This window comes from Vigna angularis, chromosome 1, assembly GCF_016808095.1.
Source record: "Vigna angularis cultivar LongXiaoDou No.4 chromosome 1, ASM1680809v1, whole genome shotgun sequence".
NCBI lineage: Eukaryota > Viridiplantae > Streptophyta > Magnoliopsida > Fabales > Fabaceae > Vigna > Vigna angularis.
The window spans coordinates 32,788,533-32,804,338 of record NC_068970.1 but is presented as its reverse complement, the minus strand read 5'-3'; the positions used below and the strand labels follow the sequence as shown (position 1 = coordinate 32,804,338).

At 33.1% G+C, this 15,806-nt stretch overlaps 2 protein-coding genes and 1 long non-coding RNA gene across 8 annotated transcripts; 1 reads left to right on the top strand and 2 right to left on the bottom strand.

The window, feature by feature from the left end:
• Positions 1-1,800: 1,800 nt before the first annotated feature.
• On the bottom strand, positions 1,801-6,233 carry LOC108324166 (cysteine-rich receptor-like protein kinase 2). 3 transcript variants are annotated; one of them, XM_052871650.1, is made up of 9 exons: positions 5,961-6,012; positions 5,340-5,602; positions 4,104-4,939; positions 3,868-3,981; positions 3,522-3,661; positions 3,231-3,441; positions 2,902-3,136; positions 2,586-2,736; positions 1,801-2,471 (listed from the first exon to the last, which is right to left on the bottom strand). In XM_052871650.1, the coding sequence occupies exons 3-9, from the start codon at positions 4,870-4,872 to the stop codon at positions 2,136-2,138; spliced, it is 1,956 nt and encodes a 651-aa protein (XP_052727610.1). In that variant the 5' UTR covers positions 4,873-4,939; positions 5,340-5,602; positions 5,961-6,012; the 3' UTR covers positions 1,801-2,135. The 3 variants fall into 3 exon arrangements, with proteins under 3 accessions (XP_052727610.1, XP_017412522.2, XP_017412515.1); XM_017557033.2 differs by lacking the exon at positions 5,340-5,602 and having other exon boundaries at positions 4,104-4,793; positions 5,961-6,233; XM_017557026.2 differs by lacking the exon at positions 5,340-5,602 and having other exon boundaries at positions 5,961-6,099.
• A 1,568-nt stretch (positions 6,234-7,801) lies between these two features.
• LOC108341152 (cysteine-rich receptor-like protein kinase 3) lies at positions 7,802-11,709 on the bottom strand. 2 transcript variants are annotated; one of them, XM_017578844.2, is made up of 7 exons: positions 10,788-11,707; positions 10,045-10,158; positions 9,829-9,968; positions 9,542-9,752; positions 9,216-9,450; positions 8,583-8,727; positions 7,802-8,471 (listed from the first exon to the last, which is right to left on the bottom strand). In XM_017578844.2, the coding sequence occupies exons 1-7, from the start codon at positions 11,581-11,583 to the stop codon at positions 8,145-8,147; spliced, it is 1,968 nt and encodes a 655-aa protein (XP_017434333.1). In that variant the 5' UTR covers positions 11,584-11,707; the 3' UTR covers positions 7,802-8,144. The 2 variants fall into 2 exon arrangements, 1 of the variants encoding a protein (XP_017434333.1); XR_008246218.1 differs by lacking the exon at positions 7,802-8,471 and having other exon boundaries at positions 8,605-8,727; positions 9,125-9,450; positions 10,788-11,709.
• On the top strand, positions 11,475-13,680 carry LOC128194817 (uncharacterized). 3 transcript variants are annotated; one of them, XR_008246221.1, is made up of 5 exons: positions 11,475-11,587; positions 12,665-12,965; positions 13,164-13,268; positions 13,380-13,456; positions 13,542-13,680. It is a non-coding gene; the product is annotated as an uncharacterized LOC128194817 (long non-coding RNA). The 3 variants fall into 3 exon arrangements; XR_008246220.1 differs by having other exon boundaries at positions 13,155-13,268; XR_008246222.1 differs by having other exon boundaries at positions 13,155-13,268; positions 13,380-13,461.
• Positions 13,681-15,806: the final 2,126 nt, after the last annotated feature.

The following is a 15,806-nucleotide window of genomic DNA, read 5'->3' as shown; positions in this document are numbered from 1 at the left end:
AAGTTTTATTTTAAAATTTTGAATATATTTATTTTATATTGATACAAAATGGTTTGAGAATTTTATATTTGAATTTATTAAAATTTTACTTTTAAATTAATTCATATATTTGTATAGAAGTTATTTATATATAATGTTATGCAAATATTTAAAATATAAATTTAAAAATTTGTATACAATTATTTAAATAGAAATTTAAATAAAAAAATAATATTAAAGTTTGATGTAATAAAATATTAATTACAAGTACATTAAAATTTTTAAACGAAATTTAAACAAAGTTTAATATAATATATATAAATTTAAATAAATATAATCATATTAAAATTATTTAATGAAAATATTAATATAATATTTATATAAAAATTAAATTTGATCTTATATAAAATTGTTTTATTTTGAAAGAAAAAATTAGAATCAAATTAAATAAAAATAAAACATACATAAACTAAATTGGTATTAGAATATTTAGATTTAAAAGTCAAGTTTTTAATATAATATTAAAATTATGGATTAGAGCCCATCGTAGCCAGATGTGTGTTTGTTTAGCATATCAATTAACTTCTTAACGATCGGTCACTATCAAACTATAGCAATTAATGTCTAGTTTCACGTATAAGATGTATATAAGAAGGTGTATTGGAAGTCTCACGTCGATTAAAAATTGATATAAATCTCACCTTGCAAATTGATTTTGTGTGATTGAGTTAAACTTAAAATTTACTTCTTAGCACATTTAATGTAATCGTGACAGTATCTGTCACATTATATTATATCTGTAACAAGACTCCCTTGTGAGAGGTTTTTTAAAAAGATTAAAAAATCATAAAATGATTAATGCATAAGTTTCCATCATTAATAATGTATTAATATTAAAAAAAGCAACTGAAACAATTAGGCCTTTAATTTTATTTTCCTTTATAATTAACCTGATTTAGTAATGTCAAATTTTGTAAAGAAATATGGAACTTGTTTCAAACATAAATCCAACCAAATTTAGTTAAAATGATTAAATTTACATATTTATAAAATTAGAGAATTAAATTGACCAAAATTATGAAGATGAATAATTCTAATTTTCACCAAGTTAAGAAACAAAAGCATATTTAATTCTAGTATTGTACACAACTCATATTCCAATTTTAGAATTATTGTTAACTAACCTTTTAAGAATAACGACTGTTTTAATTTATTTATTTTTAAATAAAACAACCACTAGTTTAATTTTTTTTCACTATATTTGTAGTTTCTACCATTTAATAATAAAATAGATGTATTTACCATTTAAATAAATTTTGTTATGAAAATATATGAATAATAAAATAGATGTATTTACCATTTAAATAATGTAGTTTAATTTTTCCTCTTCATTATCCATTTTATTAAGAAAATTACGAATAACTTAGATATATTTTTACAGTAATAAAGTAGTATTATTATTCAATTTTATCAAACAAAATGTTTATATTAAATTTTAATTATATTTTCATAAATTTAAATTTATATAACAAAGATATTTTAAAAACAAAATAGTGTATTAAATGGGTAGAGTAGTAGTTATAATATAGATGAGATGCAAGTTTTATTTTACTCAATTTAATGAGATTCAATTAAGTATATAATATGACCTACTAAGATGGTATTAGTGTCTTTGACAATCTATCTTCAGAAGATTAGTTGTTACTACTGTATTATATATTATCGGACTTCTACTCAAGTATTCATCAATATCTACCTTTGCATGAGGGGTTATATTTGAGATCTCACACTCATTTCTATCAGAAAGAAATTACTAATCTATTCATACAAATAAACTAAACTTGATATGATTTATCTACCGAGTAAATCACGTTACAGTGGCGAGTAACATAAAATCACATTTTGAAAAGATAAATTGTACCTTGTAATGAATTTTAGTATAATACATTTTTCTACAATCTCAAAATCATACCTAGATATGTCATTGTTCATCTTGTGTGCAGGCATGAACTTCAAATAGTAACTATTCAAAATTTCAAATACATTGGTAGAAAGCTCCATGGCATAAGCTTGAGCATGGCCAAGTTATTTGGCATGGAGAAATGAATGTTGTCAGCAGGCATATATTTAGTGTGTTTTTCTCTCTATTCCATTAGTTACCTCGGATAAAATGAGCTGTGGGAAATAGTAGCCAATGAATCTGCTACGTTGAAAGGAGAATATGGGTCATCATTTTGGTGATGGAGTTCCATGGTACTTTCATCTATGAAGGGTGGATTGGAAGGTGCTTCCACATGCTCCTCCTTCTTTGTTAGCATCTTTAGTGCCTTTGACATACATGGTCGCAAGGAACACATTTCTTGGGTGCATAGAAGTCCTATCTGCACCACTCTTAAAATATCATTCTTAACATTGCTTCTATGCTTCTCATCCAACAACAGATATGGATCAATTAATTCTTCTGCACTCCCTGATTGAAAATGCTTCCATGTCTGATTTCGTCACAACATAGTATTCAAACACAAGGACAACTCAGTTCACCATCGAATCTTGTCTTACCTACTTTACAAACAATACAACAAAAAAACTCATATTGTGCAACTTACCGTTATTACTAGGCTGTCTGAATATTCTGATGCTTTGCTCCTGTTATTCTGTCTCCCAGTAATTATTTCTAACAGTAACACCCCAAAGCTATATACGTCTGCTTTCTCTGTTAACTGACCGTGTGCTAGGTACTCTGGAGCCATGTAACCTCTGCAGGTCCACAAAAAATTAAAAAAAAAAAAAAATTGAATAGCACTACTGAGATATAATACACAGTGGTTACTGTCTTTCTACACTGGCTCTAGCTTTCTAACAAAATTTAGTCTGATGCTCGTATTGTTGACAATAAATGTTCTATTGGTAGAAGATACTTACAAAGTTCCAGCAATAGCTGTGCTAATGTGGCTCTTGTCATCTTCAAAGGACCTAGCCAGACCAAAATCAGCAATTTTAGCGCGAAGCTTTGCATCCAATAAGATGTTGCTGGCTTTTATATCTCTGTGGATTATTCTAATATTGGAGTTCTCATGTAGGTAAACTAATCCTTCAGCTGTCCCGATGATAATGTCATATCTCTTGTCCCAGTTTAGTTCTCTACCCTTGTTTTGATCTAGCAAGTGTAGAAAAAAATGTATTAAGTTGAAATTTTATGACTAACAATCAAATGGGGAGATTTTCAGATCTGAAAGGAAAAAGCTTGTTACCAAATATGAAGCGATCAAGACTCCTGTTAGGTAGAAATTCATATATAAGAAAACTTTCAGGTCCTGAGCAACTGCATCCTAAGAGTCTGACAAGATTTTTGTGTTCCACACTACTAATTATGTTGACTTCATTGTAGAAATCAGCTGCTCTATGCCTGTTGTTGAAATATAATCTCTTGATAGCAATCTCTCTTCCATCAGGCAGAACTCCCTGCAGTTAAGAAAATGTTAAGAATGGCTTTGAAATGTAAAATATGGTGGGGATGTAAGTCTGTATAGGCAAAAACTTACTCTATAAACTGCTCCAAATCCTCCTTGACCAAGCTTGTTAGCTTCATCAAAAGAATTAGTAGCCTTCTCCAGTGTAGAGTATTTGAAGTTCAAGCTATTGCGGTGAAGACTTTTGGCTAACTTTTCTGCATCATTTGAACCTGAAAAGCAGAATGACAATGAGCTTAAGGAAACTCTAGAAAATATTTGTGCTATAATACAATGGTAATTCCAAATTTTATTAAATAGGTCTGAGATGAATATGGGATGGGGACTATGATATATATATATATATATATATATATATACACACACATGAGTAATAAGCACATAATCAACACTATGTAATAAGCAAATAATCAGTTACCTCTTCGTTTCATTTGAACGTATCTGTGTTTGCGGATATAAAGCAGAAGGGATACTCCAACCACCAAAACAATAGTTGAACTGACTACTGCAATCACTATCACTAATACATTATCTGCACAAGCCAGAAAAATGAACACATACTGTTACGTGTAAAATTTTCATAACTCTAAAAGCAGGATCCTCACAAATAAGCATAATACTCAATTACAGTGAAGAAAGTTGCAATCTATTTACCTCCTGAACTCCCATTTTCCTCTTCCTTGTTAAGAAAATCTGTGTCTGAGTACCTCATGAAGCATCCAGTGTTAAGTGCTCGCCCTCCTGACCAGGGAAGGCACCCCAATATGGAAGTAGATGCATTCTCAAGACAAGCTTTGCAAGACTTTGCGTCCAAGCTCCTCCAACAGTTAGCCAGAACATAAGCTGAGTCATTTGCTGTTCCTGCTACAGCAACCTCCGTCCTAGCATACCCTTTATTGTTTGGTGCAGCTTGAACTGCAGTCATAATAGCCTTCTTCGCTGCTGCTTGAAAAGTTGTATTCTTCCTTGTTGTATTTCCACAAACAGCCTTGTCTCCCGGCCCTGTGTACTCATCAAAGAAGCTGTAGTTTTCAGCCCTCATGAAGCAACCATCAAGGTATATGCGACCACCATTGTAAGGGAAGCATTGGGGAAGAACCGTACGTGCCTCGGCATAACATAAAACACAGTCAAGCAATGAGAGATCACCATAGCACTGAGCCAAGCCGTAGTTAGTGTCAGGTCCTCCTGTCCCTACAACTGCTGTGCCATAACCAGTGATTCTCATCTGTTCACTAATCTTCTCCATCGTTGCAACAAAATTTGGAACAAAGATAGTGGAGTTGTGCTCTAACTTGTGGCCACATGTTGTATTGACAGTATTGGCCCTTGGTTCTGCAATCACTGTTTTCGATAACAACACAGTCTTCATGAGAAGGAAAATAAAGCATTGGAAATAGACAACTGGGGTTGTTCTTTCCATATTCTGTGATGATAGGATCTAATCACTTTCTCTGGTACTGATGAAACTAGGCCTTCTGAACTACGATCTGCAGAAAACAAGTGATAGAGCCTTTAGACTGTTTAGGCAGCATCACTTGTCGTGGACATGTCTGAATAAATTTCTACAGAGGTACTTGTAGAAGAAAAATGGAAAAAAGAAAAAAAAAATTGTCCTACAGTTTGCTTTCCTCATTTTCTTCTCTCAAATAATTACCAAGAAACTTATCAAGCAAACCCTATATGATTACATCGTTCACTAAGGAAGAACATTTTACAAAAATAAATGTTGCACGTAATAACACATTTTAGTCAAACATCATTAGTTATTCCTAGTAATGAGATTCCAGAAGTGTTATGTTCCTCAGAAAGGAAGGGCAATGGGAACTCATTTGAAGTTGTGTGAAAAGGCAGAAAACAAAGTCGGCTGACAACTTTCTTGGTCCTTACCTGAACTTCCCAAACAAGTGAAATGGAGAAATTCAGGACCACCAACCAATCCGGACATGATAGCTAACTCACTTCTTTTAAAGTAGAAATATTGATCATTTCACGTAAAGATTGATAGAGAGAATACAATACTTTCTTGTGTCTTTGGCAGCCTGCCAGTATTGAAAAAGCAGATCTTGGGGGCAGTTTATTTTCACACTTGCACAGAGAATAACTTTGGTGAAAGAAACGTATACTTAGTGCTGTTGAAACCGACCAACACTCTGCTAATGGCAAACAAAACAATCAATATGAAAAAAACATTTCTTTTTACTCTTAAAACTGTTCAGAAAATACGCGGTTGGTGTGGACACTGAAAGTTTTATCTAGAAACTAGAAGGGGGTTGCGTCAGAATCATTTCCATTCACATGGCAGAGCTTTTTAAGGGAAAAAGAAAATAGAAAATGCGTGAAGAAGGAACACAAGTACGCATGATCATAGTAGCTGTATAAAAATGTCATCAAAGACAGCGAAGACAACCAACCAAGTAAAGTGAATTAAAAACGATAATGTTTTAATCACATGCTTAACATGTTCTTCCTGTTGAAGTTTGTGAAGCATTAAAGAAGTGAAGTTGTTACCTGTGCTTTGTGTGTTGAAGGCGTGAATGGAGTTGATGTCTCCACCAGATCTCACATCATATTGATTCCATTTTACAGAGGAAATTAGAAAGTCAATGATTATATAGAGTGGTATGGGAGAGACAATGTGGTAGTTTGAATGTTGGTTGAAACTTGAAAAGAAGAGTTGAAAGTAAGCAACACAACGTGACATTATGTTAAGTCGCAAAAGATAGATAATGCATCTACGCGGTTAGGTCCCACATTGACCATCCAAACAAGGGTTCAACTTTATCTTATACCTCATTTTTTTAATAAAAACCCAAAATCATATATACACCTTTTATTGTACTAAAGTACACAATATAATCAGTGTTCTACCTCAAATTTTATTAAAATAGACTTTAATTTATGATTCTAAATACTATAATAAAAATTAAATTTCAAATCTTTACTTATATAATCAATTTATAAATTAAGATTTATACTAATTTATATAATATAAATTAATCTTATTTCTAATAAACACATTCCAACATTATATATATCCTCAAAGTATAAAATTACAAACTAATATGCTACCGTGAAGGAGATCAAACTGAGATCAACCTCCTTTAAGTTATTGTGGTACGATGACTTACTTCGTCCCTTTTCTTTTTAATTGTTTCTTTTTTTATGTAAAAAATGTGTTCATTTTTATTTGTTATTTCTTTTAAATGTTAAGATAATATAATTGTTTCAAATAATAATAATTGAGAAAAAAGAGTAGGACTATCAAACTAGGCTTTGACTTGCAGATTGGTTCGATAATTAAAATTTGACGGAATGAGTTAGAGTTTTCAGTTTTGTTTCATCTCATCTAACCTACTAAAATGTGATTTGTTATCCCATTAATTGAAATGATTTCTAATATGTTATGTTACAGAATTATTAAGAATGTATGTATAGATAATTTTATTTTTATTTTTTTAAAATATCATTAAGGATAAACCTTTTCCTAACGTGGATGTTTTAACTCTGAACTTATCTTCTACTATTTTGTACCTTTCAATTTGTCGTTTTTTGCTGTTGACTTTTGTAGTCATTAACACGCTTTCTATCCTTTGACGCAAACAAGACGTTACACTTTCATCACAAAAAGGCATACGATAAATTGTTTTTTAAGTAAATAATAGAATGAAATTTAGAAATTTGATAAAAAAATATATGAGAGAATGATCTATCAAACCTATTTTTAATATGTATAAAACAAATAAAAAATACAAATTTGAAAAATAGTAAATAGAAAGAATAAATTAATGTAACTTATAGATTGTGATATTCTTCCAGAATATAATGTAGCGGCACATCATGCGGGTCTATCTAGATAAATAATTTGCGTGGTCCTCTCTGCATTTATTTCCATTGCCCATAACTTACCCTGTAGAGTTGAAATTGTTAACTGAGAAAAAAACACCCATACTTTCTACTTTTTAAGACTTGCTTAGTCAAAGAAAAAAACACCCATACGTTGACGAAACAACCATTTTCGATTTTTTTTTCAAAGCAACCATAAAATATACACAAGTTATGCATTTGGCACGGGGAAGGTTTTTCTCAATAGCCAAAGACACTGGTAATGAAACAAAATGGCATTTTTATTACTGAACCAAAGGTTTATCGGTATGCATTTAATAGATAATTTTCTTATTTTGTTACCCATATTCAAACAAAATAATAGTAAATAACAATAGTATAAGGAACATAAAATAATTTTCTATTACACAAAAGAATAAAATGTAAATAAATAATAATTTCTGGTGGTTACATGTAAAATTCTTGGTAGTAGATAACTCCATGCAGGTGTTAGTAGAGAACTCAAAGGTTAAAAACATGTAGTATTAATTTAGCAGAGATCAGCCTACTTATTGATTCTTTTGTAAGTGACCTGTGTGATATGAAATGTATAAGTTTCGGCAAAATTTAACTTTTTTACCTTGCAGCCATTTGTGAAACTGTTATCTGTATACATAGCAATCGGTCTTAACCGTTGGCATATGATTCATATGAAGGGTTTTGTCACTCTCGATTTAATTCACTTAGACATGCAGAACAGCATTGCCTTGCTTTTTCATGAAAGCAAGCATGCCACAACTTCTATAAGAGTACTTGGGGATTGTGACTGTGAGCACAAATGTAGTACCGGAGAAATGTTTGTAATGTAATTCATCTAGGTTCAACCAGACTTTCAGTCACGGTGTTTGCTGAAGACTGAGTGTTGGATCCAGGCTGAAAATTATATCCAGGTAAACCAGATCTGCTGAGTTCTGAACTACCAGAATGAATAAATGGCGGTTGGGTCGGCTGAGGAATTTCGTGATTTTGATTAACCATTTTAACTACTACTGACATCGATGGTCTCAACTCTGCAGAAGCTTGTGCACAAAGCAGTCCTATCTGAAGTAGTCGGCATGCTTCCTCTGCCGGAAAAGGACCCTCAAGGGTCGGAACAACAACTTCAGATAGTCTATTTGATCCATAGAGGCTCCAAACCTTGTACAATGATCATCAACCAAGGGATTCTACTTATGAGAATGCTTGTCTTGTTAAAAATCATTAAATGAAGTAGTATGCCGTAGCAACATGCCAGATGAAAACAATTACCGTTTGTAGGAGAGAGGATGAATTCATAATAAAGGAACTGTTTCTTTTGCCAGTTACAATTTCAATAACTAGAACTCCAAAACTGTAAACATCTGCTTTCTCAGACAACTTCCCACGAATAACATACTCTGGAGCCATATACCCCCTAATACGAACACATGATCAAATGTAAGTGAATCATGCAGGAACAATATATGAATCATGTTTCAAATCTTTAGGATCCAGAAGTCAGCTAAAGGGTTCAAGTATATATCCTTTGTAACATAAGATGTAGAAGTGCTCCTCAACCATGAATTTTCGGAGTGTAAAATATGATTGTTAATACAAACCCCACACAGCGACGCAAAGATTATTAAGAGTGCATAGAAAAGAATCAACCATTTATGTAGACAGAGGAATTATTGGAATACAATGCGGAATAGATAAAAAAATGTCATTATAGAATGCAACATAGCAATCAGTTGGTCTTTGACAAAGCTAGTAAGTAGTATGCATTATAAAGAAATAATTAACAGAAGGCATCCAGTATAACGAAAATTCACCTTCTACTTATCTAAGGTCTGTGCAAGATATTTCGCTCATTGATGGCACACACAGAACAACATAAGATGCAGAAGAGGGTCATGCACTTACAGCGTACCAGCAATGGCTGTGCTAATGTGAGACTTATCTTCTGGAAACAATCTAGCAAGTCCAAAATCAGCAATCTTTGGTGTGAAGTCCTCCTCAAGTAGAATGTTGCTCAATTTTATGTCTCTATGAATGATTCTCAAATGTGATTCCTCGTGAAGGTAGGCCAAGCCCTCTGCAATTCCTAATATAATCTTATGCCTGAATTCCCAACTCAGCGGATGAGAAATTCTTCTAACTGGAGAAATTCATAGGATATATGATAAGAAAATTTTCTTTTAAAGAAAGGAACTTTGTTTATGACTGGACATCAGAGATAAAGTTACAACCAGAAAGGTGATCATGGAGGCTCTGATTAGGCACATATTCATAAACAAGAAGGCTTTCAGGTCCTGTAATACTGCATCCTAAAAGTTTTACAAGATTTTTGTGTTGAATGTCACTTATCAAATTGACCTCATTGAAGAAATGATCCACCCATTGTGTTGTGTTGAATCTTAGCCTTTTTATGGCAACAGTAATCCCATCTGGCATAACTCCCTAATTTGCAGCAAAATGTTAGCAACAATTAGTTTGTACAAAATGATAATAAAACATAAGCTCAGAAAATACATACTTTATAAACAGAACCTGACCCCCCTTGTCCTAGCTTATTGGCATCATTGAAGTAATCTGTTGCCTTTTCAAGAATCTCATATGGCATATTTAGCCTGGACTTATTCACTCTGTCGAGAAAGCCACCAAACTGTCTTCTTTCTGAGGTAAGAACAATTCAAAAACTTTCAGTATTAACATTCTAATAATCTCAGTCCTAAATATCAAATATTGATACCTCTTCTCCTTGTCACAATTTTCTTCCTTATAAAGAAAACAACCGTTGCAACAACCAGCAGAAGAGCCACGGCAGCAGCGGACGCGACCAGAATTTTAGATAGACTCCGTCGTCCTAACATTAAATGCCAGCAACACAGCTTTACAGCTTTAGTGACATATTTTATCAGAAAGGTGATTTCTGTAGGTATTTTATTTCTTCACAATAATGCCTATTTTAAAATTAACAAGATAGTTAAATTCCATAAGAAAACATACATCAAGGACAAACGATCCACCCAAAATTACTCTGAACAATAAATCCCTCCTTTTGAAAACCACTCAATGGAACAAAATAAGCAAACATATCTACATAAAATTCTGCATATATGGTATGTTTGAGTCTTCCAGGTTTCAGCAAAATGATCCGTGATCAATTCAACGACATGTTCTGCAATTTTTCACAATCAATGGTTTACAAAATGGTATATAACCTAAATTTAAGCAACATCAAGGTTTTAAGGTCTCATAGACTCAAAACATGACCAAATTTGTCGCAAATATCAAGGACGGTGACAAAAGTGTGACCGCAACCTCAATTTAAATCCTTATTTATATTGTCATATACGGCACCGAAAATGCATTCTAATCAGAGGAACGCTAACTAGGATGGGAGAATCAATCATAATAAGCTAACTAAAATCCAACACCATCAATAAAATCAAAGAAAAACGACGTGGAAAAGACAGAGAGAGTATAACTGACCATGATTTCCAGAAATTGTAACATCGGTTGAATTGTTATAAAACTTCTGCGCAGAGTACCTCAAGTAACAACCAGCATTTAGCGCCCTCCCTTCTTGTGTTGCACACGAAGAAATCCTCGTAGCGGCATCCGCCAAACATTTCTTGCAGACACTTCCGTTCACAAACTCCCAGCACTGAGCCAACCCGTAAACACTCACGTTTTTTCTCTCCACCGACCCCACCAAAAACCCATCGTTTTTGGGCGCCACTTCGCTCAGGTTCGTAACTAGCTCCAAAGCGTTGGCCTTATAAATATGGCTACTGCTAGCACCAACACTATTATTACTATTACCGTTAATACTCCCACTGTTGCCGCACACAGTGGTGTCTTGGTCGCCGATGCTCTCGGCGAAGAAGTTGTAGTCGTCGTAGCGGAGGTAGCAGCCGTCGAAGAACAACCTACCACCCCGTGTCCCTTTCTGGAAAGGGAGGCACGAGAGGAGCTGCGTCTTGCACTGCGCCAGGCACACATTGCAGTCCGACTGCGAGAGGTCTTTCATGCACTCACCCATGGCGTAAACGGTGACGTTTCCTGACCCCTTAACCACGGCGCCGTGCTGTCGAGCCGTCGTCAGAGGAGTCAACGCGTCCATCGCCGCCACAAAGTTTGTGACGAAAACTTGGCGCAGAGAAAGGGAGGAAACTGTGCGGTTGGTGCATAGCAGAGCGGCTCTCTGCGCTCTTGGATCGGAAAGAGCAGAAGGTGCGAAGACAGAAAGGAAGAGAAGCAGAAAGGAAACAGAAGAAGGAATCATTGAGGTAAGTTTTTTGTTTTTTCTCTGGATTTTGTTGATGTATAAACTTGCACTGCAAGTTGGTGTTTTGGGAGAAAATAAAATAGTAGGTGACGAAGAACAGAGTGGCTGATAAGAAGATATAAATATAGTTGCTATGATATTAATGGTGGATTCGATGGATTAATAATTCTTTGGATACTATGATTATCCATCTTACCACTTCATTTTTCATTATTGCTTTCTTTTATTCCTAAACTGGCATCTCTATCACTTTGACACCTTTTTACAATAAATAATTTAACCCTGATTTTACTTCAAGGAATAATAATTTATTTTCGTTGGCAAGGATACTTCTCTATATAAAATATTAAGATTTGCTTTTTCATATTTAAAAGAAAATAGCATCATCATATTTTAAAAATTTTAGATTGAGTAGTTAATTTATGTTTTATATAATAAGATTATATTTATATATCGGTTTAAGTGTTTGTAAAATAAGAAATTTTTTATCATAAAAAACAGAAATTACGTATTTCGTCCGAGTATTTTTTTTTTATTTCAGTCTTTCCATAAATAACGAATAACTTATTATTTCATATTTTTAAAATTTTAAATTCTATTTTAATCTTTATTGTTCTTTTGTTAAAAATGTACTGTATATGTTTTAAAAATTATAAGAAGTATATCACATGTTTGTTATTTGAGCAATGAAATATAATACTAGGTACGGGAAATAATCATTTTCAATTTTTAAAAGGATAAAAAACAATAAACGTTATACATCAGTAAAAATAAAATTCATATATAATACAAAAATTAAAATTATATTATTACATAGATATATGAACTGTGCGAAAATATATATGTTTCTTATTTGTTATAAAAATAAGAAACATCTTTGTGATTATCAAACGGGAAATGATACTTCAACAACAGAATTTGACAACATTTTGATATGGGACAGATGTCAAAATAGTAGTGGTCCACGTGGAAACTGGAAAGAGAATTTTTAATGATGTGGAAAGAGAGTTTGCAGAGAGGTTTGAAATTTCGGGGTTCCATTTCCAGTTTTCACATTTTAAATTTGGGACATTGGTAGAGAGAAGAGAAGCTTGAGAGAGAGCGGGAACCCTAGAGTGAGAGTGCGTCTTCCTCCGACCAGCCACGAGTGCCGCCGGAGTCCGTCTTCTTCCACCCAGCCAGTTCCGATTCAGGGTCGCTGCAGCTCCGACGTTGGCAGACGAAACAAAGACGGCATCGTCTTCCCTCCGACCAAGCCAACTAAGGGCGCGTTTTGAGTCTCGATTCCTCCCACCCGCTTCCTTCCCTGTGTCGGACCCTTGCGGTGGTCGCCGGAGTGCCGTCGGAGCATCGCCGGAGTGTCGCCGGACCCTCTCAAGGTATGGTTTAGTGTGGGTTGAAGTTGTGTAGAAGATTTAGTGGTTGATGGCGTTTTTGGGTGGAAAGTATGAAGTTTTTTTCTAATTTTTTTGACCATTTACTGGTTTAGTTCTTTTGACACAATTATTATGCCATTTATATACAATTCCATGTCCAAGGAACCATTTTTTGTAAAACTCATGGTGCAGAAACTGCAGTGGTAGCAAAGACAAAATAAGTGAGGACTTCAGGCAAATGTTTTGCACAACTAGGTCAACTACGTTGCAGGTACAACACTTGCACACTCCAAGCCAACCAAACTTGTAAGTTTTTAATGCTTATTTCTGCAAATAAAAAATTTTATTGTTTCATTGATATGTTAAATAACATTATTTGTATTTTGGACTTTGTTTGATGTCGGTATGATTGTGGAGTTATTGTTTTGAAATTTATGGAGTTGTGGGATGTCGCTGAGGAATACGAAAGCAACACAATGCCCACCTACAGAAATGTAAGGTGTAAAAATTTTCATTTTTGGGAGCTTTGATAGAAGATGTTGCATTTTATTGATATATTGTGTATTTATCTCTTTGCAGGAGGAAGTGCAACAGGTTAGGGAGAAATATGTTTGTGGTTGGATCTTGGATGTGGACAATGTGCGGAGGGATGAAGTGTTACAAGATTAAGGCCTTATGTAGATGTCGTTGAATAAGAATTTTTGCAATGTGATTGATGTTTTGTTTACAACTTTTTGAATATGTATTGATGAGGTCTTAATATACATATTTTTTGTTAGAAATGTTCAAAGAAATGTATTGATTACATTTATTCATAATCAAATTTAAAGATGAGAATGATCATTGTTTACGATGTATGTACTGTAGTCCCTACGAAATTTGGATGTCATTATTTAGGAAATTTTGTATGTATAGGGTTCTATGTAGAAGTAGAATAAATGATGAACTGTGCATTAAGTATGAACAAAAGAATTGTGCAAAGGAAACAATATTTGTAAAACTCATGGTGCAGAAACAACTTTGGTAACAAAGGCAAAATAAGTGGACACTTTAGGCAAAGGTTTTCCACAGCGAGATCAACTATGACAATGACATTCATTTTGAAGTTTCATTTTCTTCCTTAGCAATATTTAAACATAAAAGTGTTGCTAAGACCATTATTATGACATTTATATACAATTCCAAGTCCAAGAAAATAATATTTGTAAAACTCATGTGCAGAAACAGTTTTGGTAACAAAGGCAAAATAACTAGGGACTTTAGGCAAAGGTTTTGCACAATGAGGTCAACTTTGAAACTGATATTCATTTTCAAGTTTCAATTTCTTCCTTAACAATATTTGAACATAAAAGTGATGTTGAGACCTTTATTATGACATTTGTATACAATTCCATGTCCAAGGAAACAATATTTGTAAAACTCATGGTGCAGAAACAACAATGGTAGCAAAGGAAAAATAAGTAGAGACTTCAGGCAAAGGTTTTGCATAGTCAGGTCAACTATGAAAATGACATTCATTTTGAAGTTTCAATTTCTTCATTAACAATATTTGAACATACAAGTGATGTCCAGACAATTTTTATGACATTTATATACAATTTCATATCCAAGGAAACAATATTTGTAAAACTTATGATGCAGAAACAACTTTGGTAGCTGATAGGCTGTCGTTGAAGCTATCAAATTAATACTACTTTTCAAGGCAACTTCAGTATTGCCAAGTAGTATTCAAGAAAGTAGATAGGGCTAAAGTAACCCTGAGTCGTCTCCCAACGAACACGAAATTGCTTTTGAATATTTGTGACTCTTACGAATGTTATGCAATGCTTATGAATAAAAGTAATGGTTGAAGAGTGTTTAAAGAATAAATAAGAAACTTAAAAATAGTTATGATGAAATAGGCTAATTCCACTGCTTTTCCAAGATAGATTCATCATCAGTTATCCACGGATAATTGTTCAATTGATTATTGTTTAAGTTTCAAATTAATTAAAGTACATTCTTAATTAATTCGAGGACGATCATGCATTTAACCAAAGTAAATTCTCAATCAAATGCAAAACCTTTCTAGATTATTCACAATAAATTCAACCAAAGTACATTCTCAATCAAATTCTATTGTGCTTAATCATGTCTATTCTTAAATCTCCTAACCAAGTTAAAAGTTAATCAATCAAAGTAAATTCTCAATTAATTATAGTTGAAATTATTACTACCAACCAAAGTACATTCTCAATTGATAGTAAAAATCATTTAATCATATGAAAGTTCCTAAATTAAATCAAAGTAGATTCTCAATTAAACCTAGAAACCCTAGAACTCATATAATCAATATGCATGTAGATTCAAACACATTATGATGCAAAAATCTTTACTTTTAACAAGATAGAGAGATGAAAGACATAGAGAGATCAACTTAAATCAATAATCAAAATAAACAATTGCATTAATTGAACGTAACCTCAGAATCCATCATGGAATTACAGCAGAATAGCCCTAGATGCTTAGCTCTCCATGAATGGAGTTGAATACAAGATGAAAATAAGAGAGAGAGGAGTATGAGAGAATGAATGAATTAAGTGAAGTCCCCTTTTCTGCCTCCCTTGGGTCTCTTTATATAGGCTTGATTGGGCTTGGACTCTGAATAGTTTGTTGATAAGATATTTTCTGTTGATATATTATATATTTCAAATATTCATTAGATTAAATCAGTTTTAAAGAATATTTGATAGATATTAACTCAATTATCTTATATCCTATATCTTCCAAACAACTAAAAGATTTAAATAATGATAAAATTATTTGGAAGATATTTTCTGTTGATATTCCCAAATTAAATTCAAC

Bases quoted from the DNA above. Each gene is read 5' to 3' on its own strand.
- LOC108324166 (XM_017557033.2), bottom strand. From the start codon at position 6,153: ATGTCACGTTGTGTTGCTTACTTTCAACTCTTCTTTTCAAGTTTCAAC. The intron at 3,662-3,867 runs GTAACTGATTAT...TCTGCTTTTCAG, and splicing joins CGTTCAAATGAAACGAAGAG to GTTCAAATGATGCAGAAAAG. The intron at 3,137-3,230 runs GTAACAAGCTTT...TACACTTGCTAG, and splicing joins TCTTGATCGCTTCATATTTG to ATCAAAACAAGGGTAGAGAA.
- LOC108341152 (XM_017578844.2), bottom strand. From the start codon at position 11,583: ATGATTCCTTCTTCTGTTTCCTTTCTGCTTCTCTTCCTTTCTGTCTTC. The intron at 10,159-10,787 runs GTCAGTTATACT...ATTTAATGTTAG, and splicing joins TACAATTTCTGGAAATCATG to GACGACGGAGTCTATCTAAA. The intron at 9,451-9,541 runs GTTGTAACTTTA...GAATTTCTCCAG, and splicing joins CCTCCATGATCACCTTTCTG to TTAGAAGAATTTCTCATCCG.